The 25,140-nt window shown below is 26.2% G+C and overlaps 1 protein-coding gene across 4 annotated transcripts in view; it reads right to left on the bottom strand.

Moving 5' to 3' along the window:
• The window catches only part of LOC132951860 (cordon-bleu protein-like 1), a 96,599-nt gene that overhangs the window by 68,979 nt on the left and 2,480 nt on the right, over positions 1-25,140 (bottom strand). For all 4 annotated transcript variants that reach the window (XM_061023873.1, XM_061023876.1, XM_061023874.1 and 1 more), the window contains exon 2: positions 20,742-20,825. In XM_061023873.1, the coding sequence (XP_060879856.1) occupies positions 20,742-20,824 (83 nt within the window). In that variant the 5' untranslated portion in view covers position 20,825. The remainder of the gene's footprint in view (positions 1-20,741; positions 20,826-25,140) is intronic.

Below are 25,140 nucleotides of genomic sequence, written 5' to 3'. Positions count from 1 at the left end.
GAATTTATATGAGGTGAATATATTATTTTATATTATTACTTAATAATCATTGATTCTTGTTCGTCATTGACGATTGCTTTTATTGAATTTGGGTTAAGCTCTCGAGTTTCTTGGTATGTCCGACATTCCAATAAAACGTGTGGTATTGCGGTGAAGGCCGAAGGGTGTCTTACAGGAGACACAGCAATATTTAATAGATTTATTGAATTCAGAGTCTTAAAGGACTAAAATACTAAAATACCTAATATAACGTGTATTAATGTACGTATAACTATACCTAATAGTCTATAATAACTGAGATAACATTTTATAAATAATATTAAGTTAAAAATGGTTTTTTTTTACAAATAAATAAATTGTTTAATCCTGGTGACTTATTCTAAATACAACTAAGGTTGTTTATAACTCATGTTATCGCACTTAAATATTTTAGACAAATGACATTATACAGGTATTAACAGTCACATATAAGTTTACAAGGCATCATAATATTGTTATGATTGAACAATTAAATATACATACCTATTATTAAACATAATATACTTATTGGGTATAAATTATAAGTAATGCAATTTCGATCTTAAAATAACAAATATTTACAAAATAGAAAGTGTCAACACTCACCAATGGGTGTCTTCTTTCTTTAAGCTGTTTCTCAGCTCTTACTCTTAATGTTCATCTAAAAGCTGAGGTACTGCTTAATATGATGCATTTAAAATAATGAAAAAAATAATAACGTAGGTATATCTGTATGTAACGATTTAAAACGAAATGCTTCTTGATAAACACAGTAATTCCCTTTGAAAGGGACCCTTTCACTGTTGACCACAAAAATCTGAAGCACCTGCTGTTTGCTGACTTGATTTCATTAATTATTTAAATGGTTTTTATACCCTATTAGGATAGATCTATGCTCAACGAAACTGAAGTGAAAAAAGAAAAAACATTTTGGACTAAAACTTTTGATTTTTCTTCCATAAGATAAACAGTTCAAAAGTACATGATCCATTACGACATTTATTCTTCCATGGCGTTTCAAATAATTTAAATCGATAAAAACGAGTATACACCATTTTAGAGTAACACCATAGATATTATAAGACTTATACACGTCTAAAGCACACAGAAGGTGCTTTGCGCTGACGTGTATACACGTTCACAACAGTGAAAGGGTAAAAAATTTATTTTGTGTGACTTACCTACTAAAGTTCCGAAGAAGAAATTTTCGAAGAAGACGGCTTCACAATTTCAAGTAAATACAAACTTTATTCTTGTTTATACGTATTCGGATTTCGGGTATTCCCAATCCAATGTATGATTAATACATAACCAGCCGATTCACAAAGGACATTATGACAGTTGTACCTATCGAATTTATTTATATGCTGCCATTCATGAGAATGTTTAATGATCGATAATAGTAACTGTCGATAGGACTAGGTATCGATAGATAGTTATATTTTCCCTTTCAGATCAATGTAAATAATTGCTTTTATTATGTTGTTGATGCTTGGTCATGTGTATCGAATTACCGTTTATTATTATATATTATCATTATTATTATTTATAGCTAATTATTAAAAAAGTATTTGCTCGAATAAATTAACCATACCCTCAATGTTTTGGTAGGGGTACACTAAAGATATTAAAGGTTAGTAACTGTAAAAATAACCGTTGAAATGAATCCTAGTTATGTCAATAATTTTTAGAAATACAGTTTAATGAATTCATTAGTAAGTGTAGGTAGGTATGTTATAATATCTTATAAATATTAATAAATATAATATACAACATATAAAACATATCAAACTATAACATGTATAATTACTATCAATAAATATCTTGCAATGTGCAGTGGCACGCGGTACATATTTCACAAGGATGTCCAAAATATTAGTATCTAATTATCCACCCACTCTACCAGTAAAATCTGAGTTCAGGCATAGTAAAACTCTTAACATCAGGTGTTTTTGTTTTTATTTACATACAAAAACGCTAAAAATCACGTTTAAATAATAAATATTTTTCAATTTTCTGGATATTAATTTTTATGTTTATTTCAACCAATTTACCTCTTGAACCCTCGGGTGTGCGCCAATGGTTATGGGCATACCCTGCAGTAGTTGTAAAATTGATTTAAGACAAGCTGACGATGACACTTCAATCAATGAATATAATTAACTTAGGAGTTAGGTACCTACAAATTATACTATACTTATAGATATAAGTCTTAACCTACTTACTATTCTTATATATTTTGTAGAGTGAGGTTTAATTTTTTCTGTTAGCATTAAAATATTATATTTAATTTTTATATCGTTGATTGTTTTTATGTATAGTTTTATAGTTATTTTTGTTTCTGTTGTTGATACACATAAATTAAAGTATTTTTTTAATTTTAGTACATTGCCACTATTATTTATTTTTTGTTAAATAATAACTATACTTACTTATGGATTGTAAGAACTGAAAATTCACAACCACTTCGCTGTCTGTCAAAATCATTTTTAGAATAAGATGATAAATCGTTTTTAGTTTATATATTATAAAAGGTAAAATATCTCTTTTACATTCGACAAAATGATCTATCTAAACCAGAATTTATTCCCACTAGACGAATATGAGTTGATATGAGTGAAACTACAACATCCGAGTCATTGTTCCACTTATTTATAATATAAAGTAATTAGTAACTAATATTGTTACAGGACCTACATGCTACAAGATATGTAATAAGTACAGTGTACTTGCTTGTACTTACTAATTACTATATTAAATTTGAGTTGTTATACAAAACTAATATTTTATTTAATAACAGTTTACTTTCAAATTAATTTTAATAAATTAAAAATTAAAATACTTACTAGTTTATATACACAGTTAATCCTTTCTCGAAAAAAAAAACATATATTATCAAGTAAACCAAAAGAAATAAGCTATTTATTAGGATTAATTTATTACAAAAATGCAAAGATATTATACATTTTTTTTTTCAAAAACTCTACTGTATTTTTTTCTTTGCGTGGATCTGGCATCCTCATTGAATTGACATTCACGGAATCACCGAGATTTTCTGAAACGTTTTTCCGATCATTCAAATTTCCACGCCAGTATCAAATTCCATACTAATTTGAAATCCGGTACAGTGCATTTCAATCGTCCCTGCCGCAGCTGTGGGTGACTCTACATCAAATTTCTTTTTCCGTAGTGGACGGTGGTCAGTCTTTTGAAAATGATTGAATGACTACTTGAATTCGTATGAGTTTTTCAGTCACAATAATATTGTAGGTGTCAGAGTATATTTTATGGAATTCTCACATTCGAACTAAAATGGCTGAACCATTTTCACGTTTCCGATGATTCCTGCCGTAATAAATAACGAATCAAGGTAGGATGTACATAATATTATAATATGCTTTTGTATTTACTGGTTCGTGGGGGAACTCTACCAACACTATTATGACTTGATTATTATTTATTTTAAATTATAATATATATATATTTTTAACATGCAATATTAAAATATATGGCATTTACTGTAGGTATTTCGAAATTGTATATAATAAATGTCTATAATATATCAATATTATTGCTTCTCTTTTTTGTGGGTTTATAAACATTTTTATTCTTATTTTTATTTGTGGTTGTTTATTGTTATGGAGTTCTATATGTTTGTATAGTATAGGTTACAGGTATTATATCTGTACAAAAACCAAAGCATATTAAATGTATGTATATATTATATCTGTTGGTCAAGACTATATTAAAACTAATGAAACTATACTAAATAATAATCATTTTAGGTTAACCCATTTAGATGTACCCATCTTTGTAGTAAAAAATATAGTAATTTAAAATACATCATAATATAAAATAATATATTGTATACTTAAATAACCCAGCGTGTGGAGTAAGCTCTCGGCACTCTGTATTTTATACGTGTTAGTTATTATACCGAGGTATCCACTATGACATGGTAAGAGATTGGTATAAAACTCGGAGTTATGTCTTTGGATTATATAAGTGCCATATTTTTCTTTTTTTGTTCGACCAGTACAGGTCGCGTCTATGGATGGTTTTCGGGCACAAGCCATAATAGCGTCAGTACTATAGAGTATATATTTTAGTATAGTATAATACTCCATTACTCCATGGTCAGTATGCGATATTTCTCTCGGCCAAACGTGTGTACCTATGTCATGTATGAAGTGAAATCGCGCGTAGTTGTCGCGTCGTTTTGTGCCAACTCGATTATTCATCGAAAATTATAAAATCATATTATCATACCTACTCTACTTAAAATGTAATTGTATTCGTCGTCTATTAGAATAATTGATCTCTCAAGTCATTATAATATCAGCTATGATTCCCAGAAATTGCAGAGTACCTATTCAACTTGATTAACTACGTAATACATAATTATATTCTTTACCAAACGCATTTGCTGCTATATTATCTTTCCCTATTCCACGCACTTATTTGAACAATTCTAACTATAAACAACAAATTTATATTTCATATTATAACATCCGGCGCAGCATCCTTTATAAATAACAGTACCTATACACACATATTAAAAGAACTAATTAAAGACTGACTAAAATCATGCAATTCTGTCAAATATTAAATTTAAAACAGTCAAACGCAATAATAATTTGGGTACACTTGAATCCTAATAATTAACAGCGAAGGGTCTGACCCTCAATTTATTCCCATATTTTTTTTTTTTAAAGGTTTCTCTAATTGCCTCCTGATTTTAATACAATTATTCACTCAAATGTACGCTCCTATATCACTACATGTCTACATCAGATAGCTAAACCTTTTTACTCGAATTTCCTCTGATTCAGATACATATAATAATTATTGATATATTATTAATATAAGTTTGTTGGTATATACTATAATAATTATTCTAAACCAACTTGTATTAAACCTATCTCTCAACTGTAGGTAATTACCTATCTACAAATTATTATTTTCTAATATTAAAATATACAATAAATGATTTACATTTTTAAGATCTAATTTTTTCCTGTCAATAAAAAAAATTATCGAATTTTGTGCAATGATAATATTATTATATAGGAACTTAGATTATAATATCAGTTGTTTTCCTCTGGTTTTCTACGTATTAAACGTTACGTTAGTTCTAGTTGAGTAATTTGTAAATTATACGAATCGTATGAATAAGACATAATTTAAAGTTATATTAAATATTTATAATTTAATTTACTTGTATAGAATAAGAATAACAATAACTTGGTGTGTAGATGATTGATCCTCTGGTTGTTTTAAACTCAATTAATATTATTTTAAAATTTCCATAGTAAATACTAAATAGTTATTATAATTTATATTAATAATTCATACCTCATAATATTTTGAATTATTTACTATAGTTTAGGTACCCCCTTATATTATCATTGATAAATATTTAAATTATCATTGAATGCATTATGTATTTAGAATTATACCAGTAACCCAGCTGGAGATACTCAAAATAAATTGTACGAGTAGAACAGACTACCTATATTCTATAGTCTATAGATATAATTCGACAATTGTATATGCTATCCGCTGCGTAATCGCACGAATGAATGCGTACATAGGCTACATTTGACTATATACACATGTATTAAAAACAAGGATTGCACAATAAACTTCAGAATATGGAATGACGCTGCCATGTATGATAATTATTGATAAATAAGACTAAGTTTAAAATATATTTTTCATTATTCCTTCTTAAATATTGGTGTTTATAATATTGAATTAAAATAATATCAACGATATAAAGAATAATAAGTATATTATGTGATTATACATAGTAAAAAGTTCAAAAAATTCTAAAATAAACAATCAAATGTTTTTAAAAATAATTTGATATATTGATAATTATTCCTCCGGGAAAGAAATCAATTTTGATTTGGTTACAATGATAATTATTTAGAATTTTAATAGGTACTATAAATACTCGGGCAAAAATTGATTTATAGTAGGAACCTACCTGCTTATGATATTATTTTACTAGACCTAGTATTTTAATTCGTTTAATTCCTATATTGGTTAGGTATAATATTTTATTCACGCTTATACAATAATTATTATAATTTTTTTTTGCGTTAGAAATACACGGTAGCCTATCCTCTAGAGCTGATTTTATTTTTATCCATAATCCATAGTACTGAATACTAAATTGTGTATGTATTGTGTGTTATATGAAATGTGAACACCGTGTGTGTGTGTATGTACGTGCGTGTATACTGCATGTGGGTCCATTAGTGACTCAACAGAAAATCAAAACAATCTTCTAGTAGAGTAGTTGCCGCCTTAGCGTGACCTTGGATGAACTTGGTCTACACGATCGCCCTGGCACGATCAGTAAGTGCGTTGATCCTTTTTCGAGACGGTCGTCCTCATTTGAGGTCAGCACCAAAACTTCCTACACGTAATAATAATATAGACGGTGTGTTTATATTACAGTCATAAATATAATATATAGTAAATAGGTACTATATGTATTATATACATATTATAGCCAAAGAGAAAATGTGTAAGTATGAGAAATAGATAATATAGAAACCAAAAATACTACGTGGGTCATGGAACGTGCATTCGTGCATAGGTTTTAATCCTGATCAATCATTATCGAAATAGAAATGAAACACAAAAAAGAAAATAATATAAAAACATTCATGTTTAAGTTCTACACTTAATGTGGTAACATAATATTATTTATTATAGCATTGGTAAACTTATACATTTAATATAAATTTATTTCCCGAGTTCATAGCCTTATAGGCAGTAGGCACCATAAACATGTTTGATCCTACTAAATATCAATAATCCTGCTAAATTTTGTTTTGAAAAACTGGTTACAACAATAAACAAACTTTTTTTTTGAAACCCAAACTTGGGTTGAAGATGTCAGTGTGACAGTGTAGTGTGTACTTTATTTTGTTTTCTCTCTCTCACATCCACGCGCAACGTGACAAATTAGCGTTCAGCAGAACCAATCTTGTGTTGTTATCTTTGATATTATAGTGAATTTACGTATTATCAAACTTAAAGTTACGAACATTGCCTGGGTTTATACATTGGTTTTTATCGATATTTCAATTTTCATGCAAATTATAAGTTCGTAAAATATTACAATTTAAAAATGTTTAAAAGTCAACGTACAATCATTAGTCATTACAGATCATTTTCTTAACTTTAAGTTTGATAAATTGCCGATTTAATGATCACTCTAATAGAAAAGCTAACAAGACGAAATTGGTTTGTCTGAATACAAATTTACTATAATATTATCTTGTACCTACTTGGGTCAGAGATAAGACATATTATACTACGATGACATCCTTTTAAATTTTAAATCCATAGTTTACATTATGAGATAACAATAGTCAATAATAATAAAAAAAATTACAAGTTTAGCCACTTTAGGTGTATGGTTTAACAACATTATTCACTGGTATTCATGCTATATTTATTAATATCTACTTCACGTCATATATTATATTATTTATGATTTATTCATCAAAAATAGTGACCTACCCAACATTTAAATTGTGAAGTATACCTAACCTAACAGCTTCTTCATATGGTATCGTAATATTTCTTAAAAACTATTCAGGTTCCTTCTATGATCTCCAAATATTGTTAACATCCAAATAATTGTTTTAAAATGTCGTATTAATATTTTAAATTTTGAATAAAATAATTTCATCAATAAAACATAAATAATGTTTAATGTGTACCTGTACGGGTAAATGAAGTATATTTTGTACGTAGTTGTTATCTCTATAATAAGTTAAATTTCAACGCAATAATTATTATTGCTTTTATACTTAGGCATGGGTATGAGGCAGTATATGACGTATGCATAAAAATATAATTTAAAAGACTAGGTAGTTATAATAAGTTTGACATATAAGTTATCACTAAATAATTTTTTATGGTTTAATTTGAATACATATTAATTATACTCTAGATACATCAGAAAAATATAGATTGTATACATTTGGTAATTTATGTAATTATTGCAGATCTCATTGATTGGATGAAATTATGCATTTACGTTGGAAATAAAAGTTGAAACTACTTGAAAAGTGTAATTTAAGCGTTAGTTGTAATAATATAGTCATGAAATCGTGGTTGAATAATTATTGTTGAACAAATTCTGAACACGTTTTTCTACGTAGGTAAGTACTTTTCATTAATTTATTTTTCAACTGATCTCACTAAAGTTCGATTTGATTTAAGTCATTTCAATTTTAATTACTGTTTGTGGTTATTTTAAATAATATTTTATTTTTAACAATTTAATATCTGATAATCACCATTATTTATCATTTAATATTAATCAACAGAATTATAAAATGTCTTGAGCATAAGACCAATTAGGAAAAGGTATAGTTTTTTAAAAAATAATAAGTTGATAGATATCATATTTACACATTAAAAATGTATATTCTTAAAAACAAGTGGTTATATTTGAATGTTTAATTTTTGAATATTTGAATAATATTAATGGGTATTTTGGCATATTTTTTATCCCATTTATTTATTTATAATTAGATTATAATGCACTACTTTCCTTTGGAAATACAATGCTCATTTTGGAACAAATCAATTTTTTATGTTTTGGATTTTACGGAATTTTTTTTTATTTTATGTACATTTATATGTTTTATGGAATTTTATACCTACGTAAATCCAAATTTAAAAGTTGTATTTCAAGGTTTTAATGCATAAATGTTTATTTATAGGGTAACAAATTCCGAACCCTACTTATTAATAATTTTAATAATACAAATCTACACTGTAAATACGTGTAGGTATAATAGCTAATTTATACGTGACATACATTCTAAAATATTCGTGACATATTATGATTACCTATAAGAAACAGATTTCTTCTGACAGACTCCCAGATATTAAGTCTGTGTTTATTGTAACAATATACATGTACATGTATTAATAACAGATAGACGGCCACAAAAATGGAGATGGTAGGTAGGTATAAACGTATTGGGTTCGAACAGTAAAACGGTATTTTACGAGATCGTTTCAAGTGTTAGGCGTCGGTTGTTTAGCAACGCTAAGTTGCTGCGATGGTCCGTAACGGCGGCGGATGGAGAGTAGTTATATATAGTATATATAGTGTGTATATTATTATACCTATAGGAATACAACATATCTCGATTCGACGATAGGTGGAAACAGTAATTTACACTTGGATTTCCGGAGATATTTATTTGGGAAAGCATAATAATATGGCTTATAGTTTACATCACTAGTACGTATCATCAGTGTAGACACGTAGATGCCGTGAACACTCTACTCTGATGGAATTTTTAATATCGCATCAACATAAATGATTAAATATAATATATATATTTTTTAAGTGATTAAGTAAGGCATTTTTACTCCTCTACAGGTCAAAACAGTTTAACTGATACCATACAGCGAACTACATATCATATAATGAGCATATATATTAGCAATATATATTATTATATACGAGTCCCGTATTGTGTTTAAAATTTGAATATGATAACTATGAATTTAAAAAAAAAGATTTTAAATTGAGCTAGATTTACTGAAAATGAAAAAAAATATGGTGAATTTGCATATGCTGTTCCATAGACATTTTATTGATAATGTACTAAAAATTCTAAAAGCTATCACAATCGGTATCTCAATCTGAGTTGTATTAATAATTGATGCATAGGTCGTACCGTATAAAACTCGAAAAGTACTAATATTACTAGGCAGGTACCTACAGTTATCCCTCAGTTTAAATAAACACATAAAGAAAACACAGCTTAGAAGTTTCATGTAATTTACCTAAGGGCTATATTTTCAGATAAAAGGAGGGTCTCGAGGATGATTAGCACTCCTAGTTTTAAAATTAGCACACGTATTATTTCAAACATTTTTTAAACATACACTACCTAGTGAAAGTATTTTTTTCAACGGGTTTATATGAAGAAGTATTATAAAGGTTCAGCAACAACAGTTATTTTACCGAAATTACGCCACTACCTTATGTGTTTTGTGCATTAAGAAAGAGGGTCAACAATTTATAAGATTTTCAGTTATATAAGCAATTGTGCGAAGCTATAATTATTGACAGCGTTAAATTATAAACATTATGATAATAACATGAAGATTTGTTTAGTTTTATGTATACGAGTAGGTCAACAATTTTGTTTTATTGGCAAAGACTAAAGAGTAAAGACTTAGGGATAACTCACACGTCGTGATAATATATTCATTTCATCGACCTATCATCGATATTTCAAATAAAAACCGGTGTCACGAAGTTTTGCTTATAATATTGTATTTTTAAAACATATATAGGAAGGTATAAAGTATTATTAGTAAACGTACTATGTACATAATATATTTTTAATTCATGATTTTCTTTATCATTATAATAAATTATAAAGTTTTTTCATAATATATAGGTGATTATATTTTATCTTTCTTTATAAAGTAGCAGGGAATAAAATGGAGATATTAGGCGTACTACCTATTATTAATTCATATATTTATAGCTAATATTGAAAATTGTAGTATTCCAAAAATAATAGTCTTAAAACATCAATAACATTTAGTAAGAAACTAAAATCATTTTTAATGTATATTCATTATTAGAGTTATAACTTATCGGTTACCTACATTATTATAAGTATTATAATTTATAACTATGTTAATTACTATCTGTCAATATTAGTAATATATTGCTTGAATAATATTTCAATATATTTTAGCCAGCTATAGGATAATTTATGAATAAAAAAAATGGTTTGCTAGTTTTTATAGTAAATAGGGATTTTTTTTATACTTGTGCCAAGACTATTTGGTTTATGATGAATTTAGGATCATTCTAAATAAAGAACAAGGAGATGCACTTTGTGTGTACATGCCAGTTCATACTCTGTATCATGATCTTTTATTATTATTAATATTATTATGTACATACGTTTCATCGTCATCGTCGTTTCTCCATCCTTTTTACTTATTATTCCCCTTTTTCCTTGCATTCATCCGTACCGCAACCATTAAAACCAACAGGCAGCAACGAAACAATGTCAATGATCCGTGAGCTCCTCCCACCATGGCCCCACAGGCTCGCCATCCCAGGATCGATTTTACTTGGTGCTTACCAAACACAATGCAGACAATTGTGATTTTTATATATGCATCTATAGGTATACGTATGATGGTATGCAATGTTTGAAAAACAAGTGACCAATGTATTGTATTAGGCTAGGTCGCTAGGATAAAAATGTATAGCATCTTTTTAATTAAAAAAAAAGATTATTCATTGCATGTAGGTTAGGAAATGATTTTAAGTGGACCACTTGAAAGAGTGTCTTGGGATGTCATAGACATTACATTTTAAAGTATTTTTATTCTATCAGATATATTCAAAGTACATCAGTACCAAATATTATATTAATATATATTATATATATATGTACACACATACACGTAATAATAATATAGTATTATTAACGAATAAATAACAAGTTTGTAATAACACTTTGTATTTGTTTAAAATACCTAGCCAAGTAAAATTTTAGGACAGATATATATTTTTATACCTAATTAAACTCTTATTTTATGAGACAAGCACATTTTGTATTTTCTGAGTATTTATGAAATATTTTTGGGGGAGAGCTTAGCCTCATCTTTCACCTCCGCCTGCATAACATATATGTTAAAAAAAAAACTTTGATTCAATTTGACTATTTCAGCATATTTCTTAGCACAAACGGGTCTACTTTACCGCTATATAGTATATTTGTATTTAAAACTTATTTATTTTTACATCATATATTAGTTATTTGATGCCCGTATGCATAGTCACATAAATTGACTATGCATACGGACATGAGACGTTATAAAAGGAACTTAATGTGTATTTTAAAGCTAATAAATACTGATTAAGTTTAAAATTGTAAATAAAACAAATAGTGTGTATTATTAATTTAGATTATATTACTGACTGATATAATATTATGTTAGTAGGTGAATTTAAGTTTGAGTTTATTAAACATTGATTCAACATTTATATTTTATAGAGAAAGGTTAATAATATTTTGAACGAATGTAAAGAAGCAGCATCACAGTATAATATAATATACTAGTAGGTACTTATACATATTAGATATCTGAACATACCTAAGAATGTTTTATACACTCTCTATCTGTATAGAGTATTGGGAACACAACCATTCTGTTTACCATTCAATAGTAAACGTATTTCAGTATATGTCCTTAATATCTAATATCATCATTATTCATCTGTATACGGTGAAATGTTTAAATTATATTTTAAAACAGAAAGAAAATTTACTCTTGAGCCATTTATCATTTATATTATATTACTAATGTGACACATACATTGATGCATACGGGCATTACAAACTTATTCAATCATGCTAACATTATCCAATTTAAATATTACATATTTATTCAAGCAGTAGATATCATGTTCTTATTTACATGTAATTTATTTAATTATTTTGGTAATTAGAAAATTCATATTTATACGTATACATATTTAGTTGGAGATAATATATTTTAACAGACTTTTATGCGTCCAAAATACAAAAAATATTTAGAAATAAACTAACTTATGCAGTAAATTATTTTATGTTCGAGTAAATTTAGAAAAATTATCTTATAACATATACCTACAAAAAATAATTATTAAAAAAAAATATTTTTTTCATTTAACTATATTTTTTTTATTTCACTATAGTAATTCAAATATTACATCTTTAAATAACGTAAATAATACAAATTAAGTTTATAATATATTATGCTGGTATAACAAAATGTTGTTTACGGAAACAAATAAAAAGAAATTCGAGTATCATTCAATTATTTACCATTATGTAGGTACCTATTATGTTTAAATTAAAAAAAAACTCTGTCCATTATTATATGCAACATTTAAATTAAAATACACTGAATAATATTTTAATACATTTGGTAAGTGAGCTTGTTTGTGGACAAATAGTTAGGTATTAAGTACGTATTATTAATATTAGTATTGCCTACTAGTTAATAGTTATTAGTTATTATACCATTAAACATATAGTTTAATTCAATCAAGAGTACACTTTATCTGGTTATTGTTTTTAAATTTACATAGGTACAAAATTAAACACGGATTTAATTATACGATTCCAAATACAATTTAATACTGTTACTAGTTAGATATTTAAATAATCAATAATTAAATAATTTAAACTAGAATTTAAACAAATAAATGTATGCAAAATATCATTTGTATAAAAATACAATTTATATTGCTTTTTGAACATTTCTTATTGATTTAAAAATTAATCATAGTTTATTGTAATTTGTTATAGGTGTACGTATACAAATATTGAAATTTATATATTTAATTAATAGCTGAAGATTGAAGAATGATATTTTCTTTAGTCAATTTTTAATAATGAATGTAGCTTTAAATGTATACATAATAGGTAAACCAAGCCGCGCTCAGAATAGTTTTTCAAATACAATGATTTATCATAGCATTCAAAATAATTATTATAAGTGCACCATTTCTTATGTTCTGATGAACTGCTTGCAGGGAGGAACAACTCGTGCATTTTGTGCTTTGTGCTTGAGGTACTTATTATTTTATACATACCTTGGTAAGAAAAATACACGGTATATTATGTCAGTCAATGTTTCATGTATTCATGTCTGTCCTTTTTAGTTTCTAACATTAAAAAAATAAAATAAATACCAATAATCCCATATTCCCATATATTCAAGAAAAAAAAATATATAGAAATAAAGAAAAACTAAACAGCCAAGACTAAAAAATAGTTTAAATATATTTGTGTATATTTTTTTAAAAAATTCTACCGACACACCTTCGTTGGTGAAGTTGTTCTGTGTTCATTAGTAATTACACGCGATAAAGGAAGAATACCTGACCGATACTAAGAATAACTGAGTGGGTGACTATTGGATAGGTTGCATTATTTCCCCTCAATGACAGGGTATGTTTAATAACACACAGAAATCTTGAACAACTTGGATGATAAATTTTCATGGATACGATCAAAGAATCCATTAACTTGAAACTAATGGATTGTGAATTTATTTGCCCACGTTAATTGAAGTATAGATTGGATGTTACAACATTATTTCATATTATAGTCACGGACAATTCAAAAATAATATACTTATATATAAATAGAAATTTGTATTTGTAATATAAATTCGTTAATCATCGATAAAATAATTTTAGTATACTACGGTTTTTATAGAGATGATGCGTTTAATTTGCACTATAGAAAAAATATCTATTTGTATTATATACTACAGTCTTTATCTGAAATCCTAAATCATATTTTACAATAATGTAAGTACATTATTTTAATATCATTAAATAATTATTATTTATGGTATTATACTATTATACAATAGTAGAAAATTCTAGCATGTTACAAAATAATAAAATAAACAATTAATCAAATAGTAGATAACATTTAAAATTCCAAAGATAATATTATTTTTAAATATTTTTGTCGAAAAAATCGCAGATGAAATGGCAATAGAATTGATTAATCCCAACCTAACCGCATAGAGGAAACGGATGTTATAACAAGGTTAATGGGTCACTCCCCTCTTATGATAAGGCAAAGGGTATGTGTGAAATATTCGAGAAGGTTGTATGATAATCAAGATTATACATAATATGTACCTACAACGGTAAACTCAACCGGTTTTGTGAATGGCTTCATGCTGATTTTTTTTATACGTTAATACAACGACTGAACATATTTTTAAAATGAAATAAAACATCGATTGTCATTAGTTAGTTACCACAACACATATTATACAATATCGATGACCAATTATTCTCTTTTTCATTGAATTTATTCTATTGTTTTTTTTTCATTTATGTTTCTTCTATTCGGTTTCCAAATCAATACTACTAATACAGTATAATTAGGCTTCCCAACAAAAATCCTTTCACTATATTTAATTATAATATACAGCTGTTTGAATATACCGCTGATACGGGACTGCCACATTCATTTTATACTCAAATATAATTTGTTTTAAGTTTGTTATAAAAATTAAAAGCCATTAATTGTTACAATTTTTGAGTCTGGAAAGACATTTTTATAAGAAAATAAATTTTGGTCAACCGACATACGACTGTGGTTAAAGAGGACGTCGCAGCCGCGCGTGTTGTCTCCGTCATACAAGTGCATAGCATATTAAATTGTACGTTAAGAAGAATCCATTTTACTCTGTAATTTTTAGTATTGGAGTGAATTGATATTATACTATCAAATTTAAATGTTAGTATTTTGGGCACTATGTAGGTTTTTAATAATGTTTTAATTTTGAAGCAATTTATGAGAATTTTAAAACATACAAACAATTTACAATTTCAAAATAATTTATTACGATACCCATTATAATAATAAGTTGGAGCAGTGTTGCTCCCAGGATGTTGTTGTTGGTTATTCGTTATTGTTATACCTATTATATATTATTATTATTATACTGTTATAAAATGCATTTACATAATAACAAAATCATAATATTAAGCACCTATATATTAATTGAGGTATAAATAATTTATTTTCATACACATTAATTATATAATATTAGCACCTATGTAATACTTAATATTATGTAAAATTTATAATAAGCAAAAAATCAGTTACAGAATAAATAGGAACCCGGTGTTCGTTTCGCTTCGCTTATCTAGGCTTGGGATAGTGATTATTGGTTTGTTATGATAGTAAATAACCATTTAAATGATTCTGAGCAGAGCTAAGCATGCTGTTATTTCTTCCACAATGTCGTAAGTTGTTTTCCGACTATAGTACTATACGATATGTAGAACGGGTATTCATAAAATGCACAATTATACAAATTAATTTACAGCTAGAATAATTTAAAATAAAGATATACCTTACCCAAGTGGCCTGGTGTTACTTTGCAAGTTGCAACAATGTAATATATTATGGTGAAATACCAAATACGTGTAAATTTAATTAACTCGTATTTATATTAATTCTTAATTATGCTAGCTTATAAATTATTTTTATTCGGAGCAGAAAAATTTGCTCAATTAAGGATGGTTCCTGATATCAAATTTTATCTAATTAGTCTATAACTATAATCGAAAGTAGATACTTTTCTTATTTACAAAAAATAGTGAAATATTAATGCAAAGGGTTTTTGAAAAAATGTATAGTTTTTTTCTGTAATTCTGATTCAATAAAATTTTCTATAATTGAAATAAATTTGGCTCTTATTTATAGATTTTTGGAAATTTCTATTTATTTTAAGTTATGCTGGTAACCTTCAAAAATATATAACGCAGAATATTTTTTTTTATCATTTAAAGATGAAATGTTGATGCAACTATATGTTTAAACAAAAATAGGTAGCAATTTTTCTTCAAACGATGTTAGATATTTTGATGTACCTAATTATAATTATATATATAGGTATATATATATATTTTTTTTAATTGTTTATTAAGCTCGGCAACTATGGCCATTAGCTGTTTGTTTGTTTTATTTGTAGGGGAAGATACTGTTGGTTGGTAAACACGTGTATGTAGTTTTGGCAGATTTTCAAGTGGGCACCCGTAGGTATCTGCCATGCCTGGGTGCGGGATGGCGGCACTTGTTCTCCGGACACCGTGACTTGTCCGAAGAAAAATGCCGCCCATGGCCAAGGAATCGAACTCGGGTCGACTGTGTCGCAGCTGACGCCTTAGTCCGCTCGGCCACTCCGTCCAACTAATTATATATTGTTCCTAACTCACAGAGATTTCAAATTTTTTCCCATTGCTTATATTATAATTTTCTTTATACAGATAAATATACAAAATATTTAAAAGTTATTTACTCCACTTTATGATACATCAGTTCTGACTTTTATAAGTTTTTGTTAAATTTGTTCTATCTTTTAGATTTAGAAATTACTAAGAGTAATGTAGAAATAATATAAATTATCATTAGAAATGGAGCCTGATACACTCTGGCTACTGCCTATCGTTTTTGCTCTGAATCGTTTTTCCTATACATTGATTCCATTTTCCATTACAGGGACCTATTTAATGAGTAATGGGTATATACTATACAGCAGAATTGAGTTACCTAGTTTTTATTTTATCAATATTAGCTATTTAAGTTAAATATAAACATTGAATTTTAGTTTTTACTAAGCTCCTTTATTATTTACTCAACGTTCTTCTATTTAATTTGTCTATCTACATATGTGTATGTTGTGTTGCAATCCGGTGCCTTGTAAATGTTAATAGTAGTATTATAATATTATAGAGCAAAAATATACACAATACAATATTCAACATAATATAATATTATCCTATAATTTTAATAACAACGTAATAACAAGTCGTAAAATTGAAACAATGTTATTTGAATTATTATAATAGTTTTATTGTTTTTCGAGATTTATGTTTTGAAGGTAAATTAAAGATTATATTGATATTACTTGATGTAGAAAAAACCCACTGATTATAATATTATATATAAAATACATTAATTATTATTGAATATTATATTATGAATACTCAGTAATGTTAATCTACATTTTTAAAAAAAGGCCGTGAAGGATGCAGAGACTGAGTGTTGGATACTCTTCTTGCTTTCATCTCTTCGGCGAAGGATAATAGCGTGATGGTAATAATTATTGTGTTTTTTTTATAACCTCAACAACTGTTTTTTATCAAACCAAATTAAATATTTCTCTTGGTTTTTAAATTTTAAATTATTTCCGAATAAAAATATGTCATTTTAAAATTTTAAGAATATTATTAAAATTTAGTCAAATTTTATAAATTGTATTAATGAAATACAATATTTGTATTTTATCGTATCCAGTTCTTACCTGAAAATCTGGTTTTTGTGTAGATTAGGTTTTAGGTACCTATAATATATAGGCTATAATGTTTTAGTGTTATCAAAAAGTTACTAGAAGACTACCTTGATCATATTTTTCATTGCAAATTATAACTATGGCTGTATAATATATCATTATCATAGTTAATTTATACTACCTAATTTACTATTACAACATTTTTCTTACAATATTTTTATAAATAAATAACCATTTAATATACATACATATAATTATCATAAATTATTAATTTATTAACAGTTTATATTTATTATATAAAAACTAGAACTTGGTTGATAAATTATTGCCTAATCATATTTACTTTATAACTAGGTCTTGTAATATTAGATTGTGTTATCAATTATTTTGAGCATTCATCTGTAGTAATCGAAATAAATGTCATGCCGGTTCTATCAAAAGATTTTAAATAATTAAAATGTTAGTAACTAATATTGTAGTAATTTAGTGTTTGTTGATAAACTATATAAAACATATGAGCAAACACTCAACCTTTTTTAGTTTCAAGAGTTCTGCTAAATCCTTTTTTGCATATTCAACTGTTACAGTTTTCAGATATTAATTAACAATATTATTCCATTGTATTGTGTTAATTGTGATTGAACTTATACGGCTTTCCATCATGAAAAATTTCATCTGAATGATTTTGTATTAATTATTTGGATGGATTAATAATTCAATTCAATTTTCGAACGTGTTTTAACGTCAAACAATACTAGTAGATAGTAGGTATAGATAATAAATTATCAAAATATAGGTAAAATGCATATGTTGCATATTATTTTTTTTAACATCAATAATTTGATAGGGGTATCGATTTAAATGAGTCAAAATAATATACTTTTTTATGAATAAAGCCATATATTATATTATGTATAATATATTATACATATATTTACCTATATTTTATCTAGTCTAAATTATTTCATAAAATTAAAATTGGTTTTGATGTTTACGTGAAATCTTATACTATGCATAGGTACACTTTCACTTTATCAATAGGTACCTACTCAATAATAAATAAGATCAAAATGATTATTGTTATACAACTAGTTAAGTAAATTGGTTGTCCATTTTTATCAATATGAATACAACGAAAGTTAATATGAAAATGTTCGCGGTGTACGTTAAAACTTGCGGTAAACCACAATGGTTTTGTTGTGGAAAAATAAACTTGTTAGGCACAAGTGTATAATAAGTACCAACATATGTATTGTTAAGAAATGTCTTGGGAAAATGTGTATAGGTACTATATGTATTGTAGTGATTACATTGTACAATTGATATATTACATATCTAGTACATACATTATACATAATAATATAATATAATATATACAATCGACATAAAGTATGATTGAAGTTGAGCAGGAAAATAATTTTATAATTAAAAATAATTTTATTGTATTTGTCAGAATATGAATAGGTATATATTCTAGGTGTGTAGATAGATAAAATAATCGACATAGGTGGCTTTTACAAACAAAGTAGTACCTATTTGGTTGTATTTTCTATAAAATATATTGTATTACCGATTTTTGCTTAACCAATTTTATATAATAGACAAATTATAAATACGTTTTTAATAACCAGATATTATCTGTTTTGTGTATATAATATAATATTATAATATGTTACTTGTTAGTATAAGGTTGAGGGTTATGTAGCCATATGGTAGATTTTAGTTAGTATATTTTTGTTAGTCAACTAACATTTTATTAATGTAGGTCCCTACCTCTGAAAATAATATTATTTTATTTGACAAAACCAACTAAGTTACTTAATTTTATTTTAAAACGTATGTATCTTTTGTGAATCGTATTAAATAATAAATACTAACTAGGATAATCAAGAAAGAACTACAATAGTTGTATTATTTATACAGAGCTACAAGTACAACATCTACATTATATTTAGTGATTATATTGTGGCAAGCTAATGTCTATAGGTAATAATATGTATTATATACTAAATGAAGGAAAAACAAATATTTTAAAGTAAATTAAAAACTTGTTTAAAAATATAAGCTTTTTTTTAATAAAATGTTATAAAAACCTTAATTATTTTTTGTAAGACTTACAGAATCTTATATCTACAATCATATATTTAATAAGAAACTTTCATGAGACCTGTCGCATATTAGTATATATAGACATAGTAGAATAAGTAGTATATTATCTAAGAAATTGAAAACAATTTTTCGAAGCAATAACAATAATACTATGTATGTACATTGTACCTACAATATGGGGACATTGCAAATATATTAAGATATTCATTACCTTTGATAATACGATTTTGCTAAAACTATGTCTGTAAATAGAACTATATAACTATTAATTCAAATATAAATTAAATATTTTATGCATATTAGTAAGAACTTTTTGGCACAACAAAATTAAATCATGACACTTCTAAAACGTTATACAAAAATGATAAATAATAATAGTCATTATTAAATACAAACAATTTCTGGTTAGGTTCAATCACGCCATTTTATTTAAAATGTCATATGGTAGCCTTTCATCAGCTTTCATCCAAAACATACTTCCACAGTGGTAGCGATGAAGTTATAGTATAAAAGCTTGATACTTATTAAAAATATACATTTTTTGAAAAATAAATTTAACACTGAGACAGTGAGACCACTTACACTTTATGAATAATAAGGACTTTGAATGAAAGTATTAAAATTAAATATAATTGTATTTCTTTTCTCAAGCTCTAAACGCTATTGGTTATATATTTGAAAATATTAAATACAAAAAATGAATAACTTACGCCTTTGAATGTTTGATGTTTTCGGTCATTTCTGGAGTCCATACTTGGTGTTTACGACGTAATTTTAAACAAAGGACGTTCATTCTAAAAATTAAAAATATTTACCATCTTCATAATGTAATTTATTTTATTACTTTAAAAAAGTTATTATATTGTACTAAATGGTAAAAATTGTTCTGAAATATGATTCGCACATATAATTAAAATGTTTTTAAACATGCAAATTTCAAACTATTTAACTTAGTATTTAATTATTATAAGCAAACTTAGTAAACTATATTATTATTTTAATAACTAAAAAGAGGAAATTGTTTACACTGGTTTGTTTTAGTAGATGTTTGGCTATTAGATATAATATTAGTGTTTTGATGTGTAATATTGGACCAAAACACACTAGTTTTGTTTGATTTTGATACGTTTCTTATTATAGTTTTTTTTTAGTATTTTAAAATGAAATTCGTAAAAAAAATAATTTGCTTAAAAAACCAATTACCTAGGCAGATTTTAATACTCTTCATATTTTTTTTCTTTTACATCGGTTCAATTCATTTCAAATCGAATGTGTATTTAAGTTAATTTTCATTTCAGTTTTTGTATTTTTTTATATTTTTTCAATGAAAGGAATGAAAAAAGTAACATTTAGGTATTGTTAATTATTTACAGCTCTTAATTAATTATTGATGTTACATATTATACAATGCGTAATGCAGTACTCAGATAATATAGCAGTGTTTTAATTATTATTTTTTTTGTTTAACGAGTACTCCAAATGTACAATCGAATAAGGCGTGCAATTTGTAATTTCCAAAATTAATGATGATATTTTTGGAACTGAAATATTAAAATTATTGTTTTCTGACCTAAGAATCTAATAAAATTAGTAAGTAATAACGTTTGATGTTTGATGTTGATTCTAACAATATTAAACCTTAAAAACCCAAACTTCTCTACGTAATATTATTGTTAGGGGTACCTACTAGTCAATTTTCTTAAATTGTTTTTTCAGATTACCTAGGTTTTAAAATAAGTAGGTTTGATAAAATAGTATAATGTAATTATATTTTTTACGTTTAATTACTAAATATTCTTTATAGTTCAAAAAAATTACCTACATGTCGTGCTGTTTAACGTTTTGTATTTTTCCTGAGAAAATTAAGAGAAGTTGAAAAGTTTATTAAAGAAAATAATAACTTTTTCATAATAACATTTCTGAAGCATAATAATCTTATTGAATACACTTAATTCATTTTGTTTTTAAATAGTTGTATATTAGCACGTCATTTATAAGTATATTTTTATACTGTGCAATCTGATCTTCAGTTGTTTGGTCTTTGGTATCAATATCAAGTTGGTGAAATCAATAAGACCAAGTCGATACCAGGCGTATTTACGTATCAATATTATCGTAAAAAGTAATATAATCCTCTGATAAAATATTGTAGTGATGTCTATAGGATTTTAAATTGGTAATATAAAATTATAAATTCAATTGATCGGAGAATGTGATATTTTGAATTTTCAAATACCTGACTTAATATTTATGAGTTTCATTTTGATTGTATCACTTTGATTTTCTATTTTTACTTAGCGTCAAATTTGTAGTGATCACCAAAACTTACAAATTAATCTGGTTGGAATATTATTATTTAAGTGATTACCTACTATTAATTTATTTTTTACTCATTGGCCACATTATTTTTAATTTTTAAAAAAATATTTTTTAAATTTTAATGGTTCGAGGTATATGTGAAACGTCTTGGGTAGTATATCTATATATAAATATCATTGCACGAAGGTCTGTAGTATTAGCCCTCTAGTTGTAATGTTTTTATCGAATAATTATTATGCCACAGTACTTACCAGCTACCGAAATGCACGAAAAACCCAATCGTAAAATATGCATCTTACATAAACTGAGAACATTTGAATATAATAATATGTATTGCATGGTAGTTAGATACACGCCTATATGACTATATTATATTATTATCGTTGTGTTTATTTTTATTCTTCATATGCTGGTAAGATTTTCAGCTTATTTTTAAACGTATAAATGTGTATGTATTGTGTAATACCTATATCGCCTGATTTTAATAATTAATCAAAGTTATACACAGTCATGTGTTGTTATATTGTCATACGAATACTAAAGTAGTATTGTTTTCACTATTGATTTCTGTTTTGAAACCGACATTACGTGTATTTTTTATTAATGTTGTTAGAAATTTTGTCGAATCTACTGTATACATTAATAATAAATTAGTAGGTACCCTACTATATAATCATTAGATTATATTATGTGACATACTTGAATTAAAATATAAAGAACATTATTAATTTTAAATGTTGATGTATTTTTCATCTTTTATGTGAAAATAATACATACAGGAGGTAGCATTGGGAAAATGTTCAATGAATATATTATAATATAATTTAATCGTATTAAACAAACTATGATGACGACGTCCACCCTCGTGGCCTCATAATAATATATTATGTGGTCTCCGTCTTACAGACGTACAACATGGAAAATTTACGTCCAGCAGAACCAATTTTGCGTTGTTAGTTTTAATATTAAAGTGAATTGACTGATTATAAAACTTATAAGTACAAACATTATCTGTGTTCATTTGTCTATTTTTTTACGATGCTTGAATTTTTAAGCAAGTTATGAATATGTAAAATATCGTATAACACCGACGGTACAAACACAGGCAATGGTCTTGCCTTTAAGTCTGATAATGGGTTAGTTAACTCTAATATTGAAGCTAACATCACAAAATTTGTCCTGCAAAACGTAAATTTGCTATGTTGTAGTACGTTTTTAAGACGGTGACAAAACATTCGGTTATGACGTCCTCTGAATGCAAATGTTCGAAGGATCATTCTATATTTCTATCGGTGACACTTCATTATGGTCAATGTTATTATATGGAATTCGGATTATAATAATACGTAATTTGATGCGTGTTCAGAGATGTTATAGATATAAACAAATTTATAATATTATGTAAAATTATTGATCGAAAAGTTTTTTTTTGTTTTTAATTTTCATAGTGGCCATAGTACTATACTTGGATTATTCAAACAGAATTGTGCGCAGTTATACATATGGCGAGGATTTTGCATTGTTATATTTTTTGCAGTGTTATTTTACAAATTTAGTTAGTAATGTTTACGGATTGCAGGATCATATCATAATGATAAAAAATGTAATCTATTTTTTTTTATTTTGCACATTTATAATATTTATAATGCATATTATTTTATATTTTGACTACAGATAAACACAAAAGTGTACATCAGGTAAATTTCACTAACGGAAGTAGTGTAAAAAGATAGATATCACGTAATATTGCGTTCCTAAAAATGAAAATTTCATAAAATTCATAATTTTGTTATAGACAAAATAAAGATGTAAAAATGCATATAATATACAATCGTAAATTGTAAATTCTATTGATTTAAGTAAAAGTAAGACACCGAGTTAGTTACCGAAACTAATGTCACGTATCATAAGTAACTTTTTTAATTTATTTTAAAATTCATCCCCTACCCTTACCTAATGATGGTTTGGTAATGATCATTAAATTCATTGTATATTTTATCATATATTTATTGAATATTTTAGCATATTTTTATAAAATTAAATGCACATTTTATTATTTTATATTACACAATAGGTTCCTAGCCCTATTAATTAAATATACAGAGTGCACTGAGCATGCTCCGCAGTAAACGATTTGTGTCCAACGAATTTACTGGTAATTAGTTATTGGTTAAGTTATATAATATATAACTTTGTACTTTTCTTGTTAACGATAGAACACAACACATGTAATTTGAAAAAATCTGAGGGACTTGGGTTTGGGTCACAACTTATTGTTTGCAGCTGCATGCACTCGTTTTTTCTATTAATAAAGAATTTAGGAACTGTAAGTATACTTAAGTGACATATTTTCAATTATTTATTTTTTATACTATTTAAGGAGTGTCCTGTGGCAATTTATACGAAAAAAGGGTGTTTCTCATTTGAAAATAAAGTTGGTATCATCACGGGACATTACTAAAATGGTATGAAAATCTAAGTAGGTAATTGAAAATATTAAAGTCCTCACGCATACTTAAAAATTCCAAAAATTAGAATTTTAATAAATTCATTATTAAATGAAAAACTGGGAGTTAGCATGCTGTGTACATCTGTAGATATATATAAGCAAATAGTACTATTATATTGGTAAATTGTCAAAAATTTGTTTAAAATTAAAATATTATATAAATAATAGTAAAAATCATAAAACGATATGAAGAAATAATTTTATTTTCAATATAGTTTAGAGATTTACCTGGAATAGCAGATCAAAGGATTTCATTTGATATTTAATAAAAGTTGTTTGTT

Source organism: Metopolophium dirhodum, chromosome 9, assembly GCF_019925205.1.
Source record: "Metopolophium dirhodum isolate CAU chromosome 9, ASM1992520v1, whole genome shotgun sequence".
NCBI lineage: Eukaryota > Metazoa > Arthropoda > Insecta > Hemiptera > Aphididae > Metopolophium > Metopolophium dirhodum.
The sequence above is the reverse complement of the archived record's forward strand: the minus strand, read 5'-3'. Positions and strand labels throughout refer to the sequence as shown.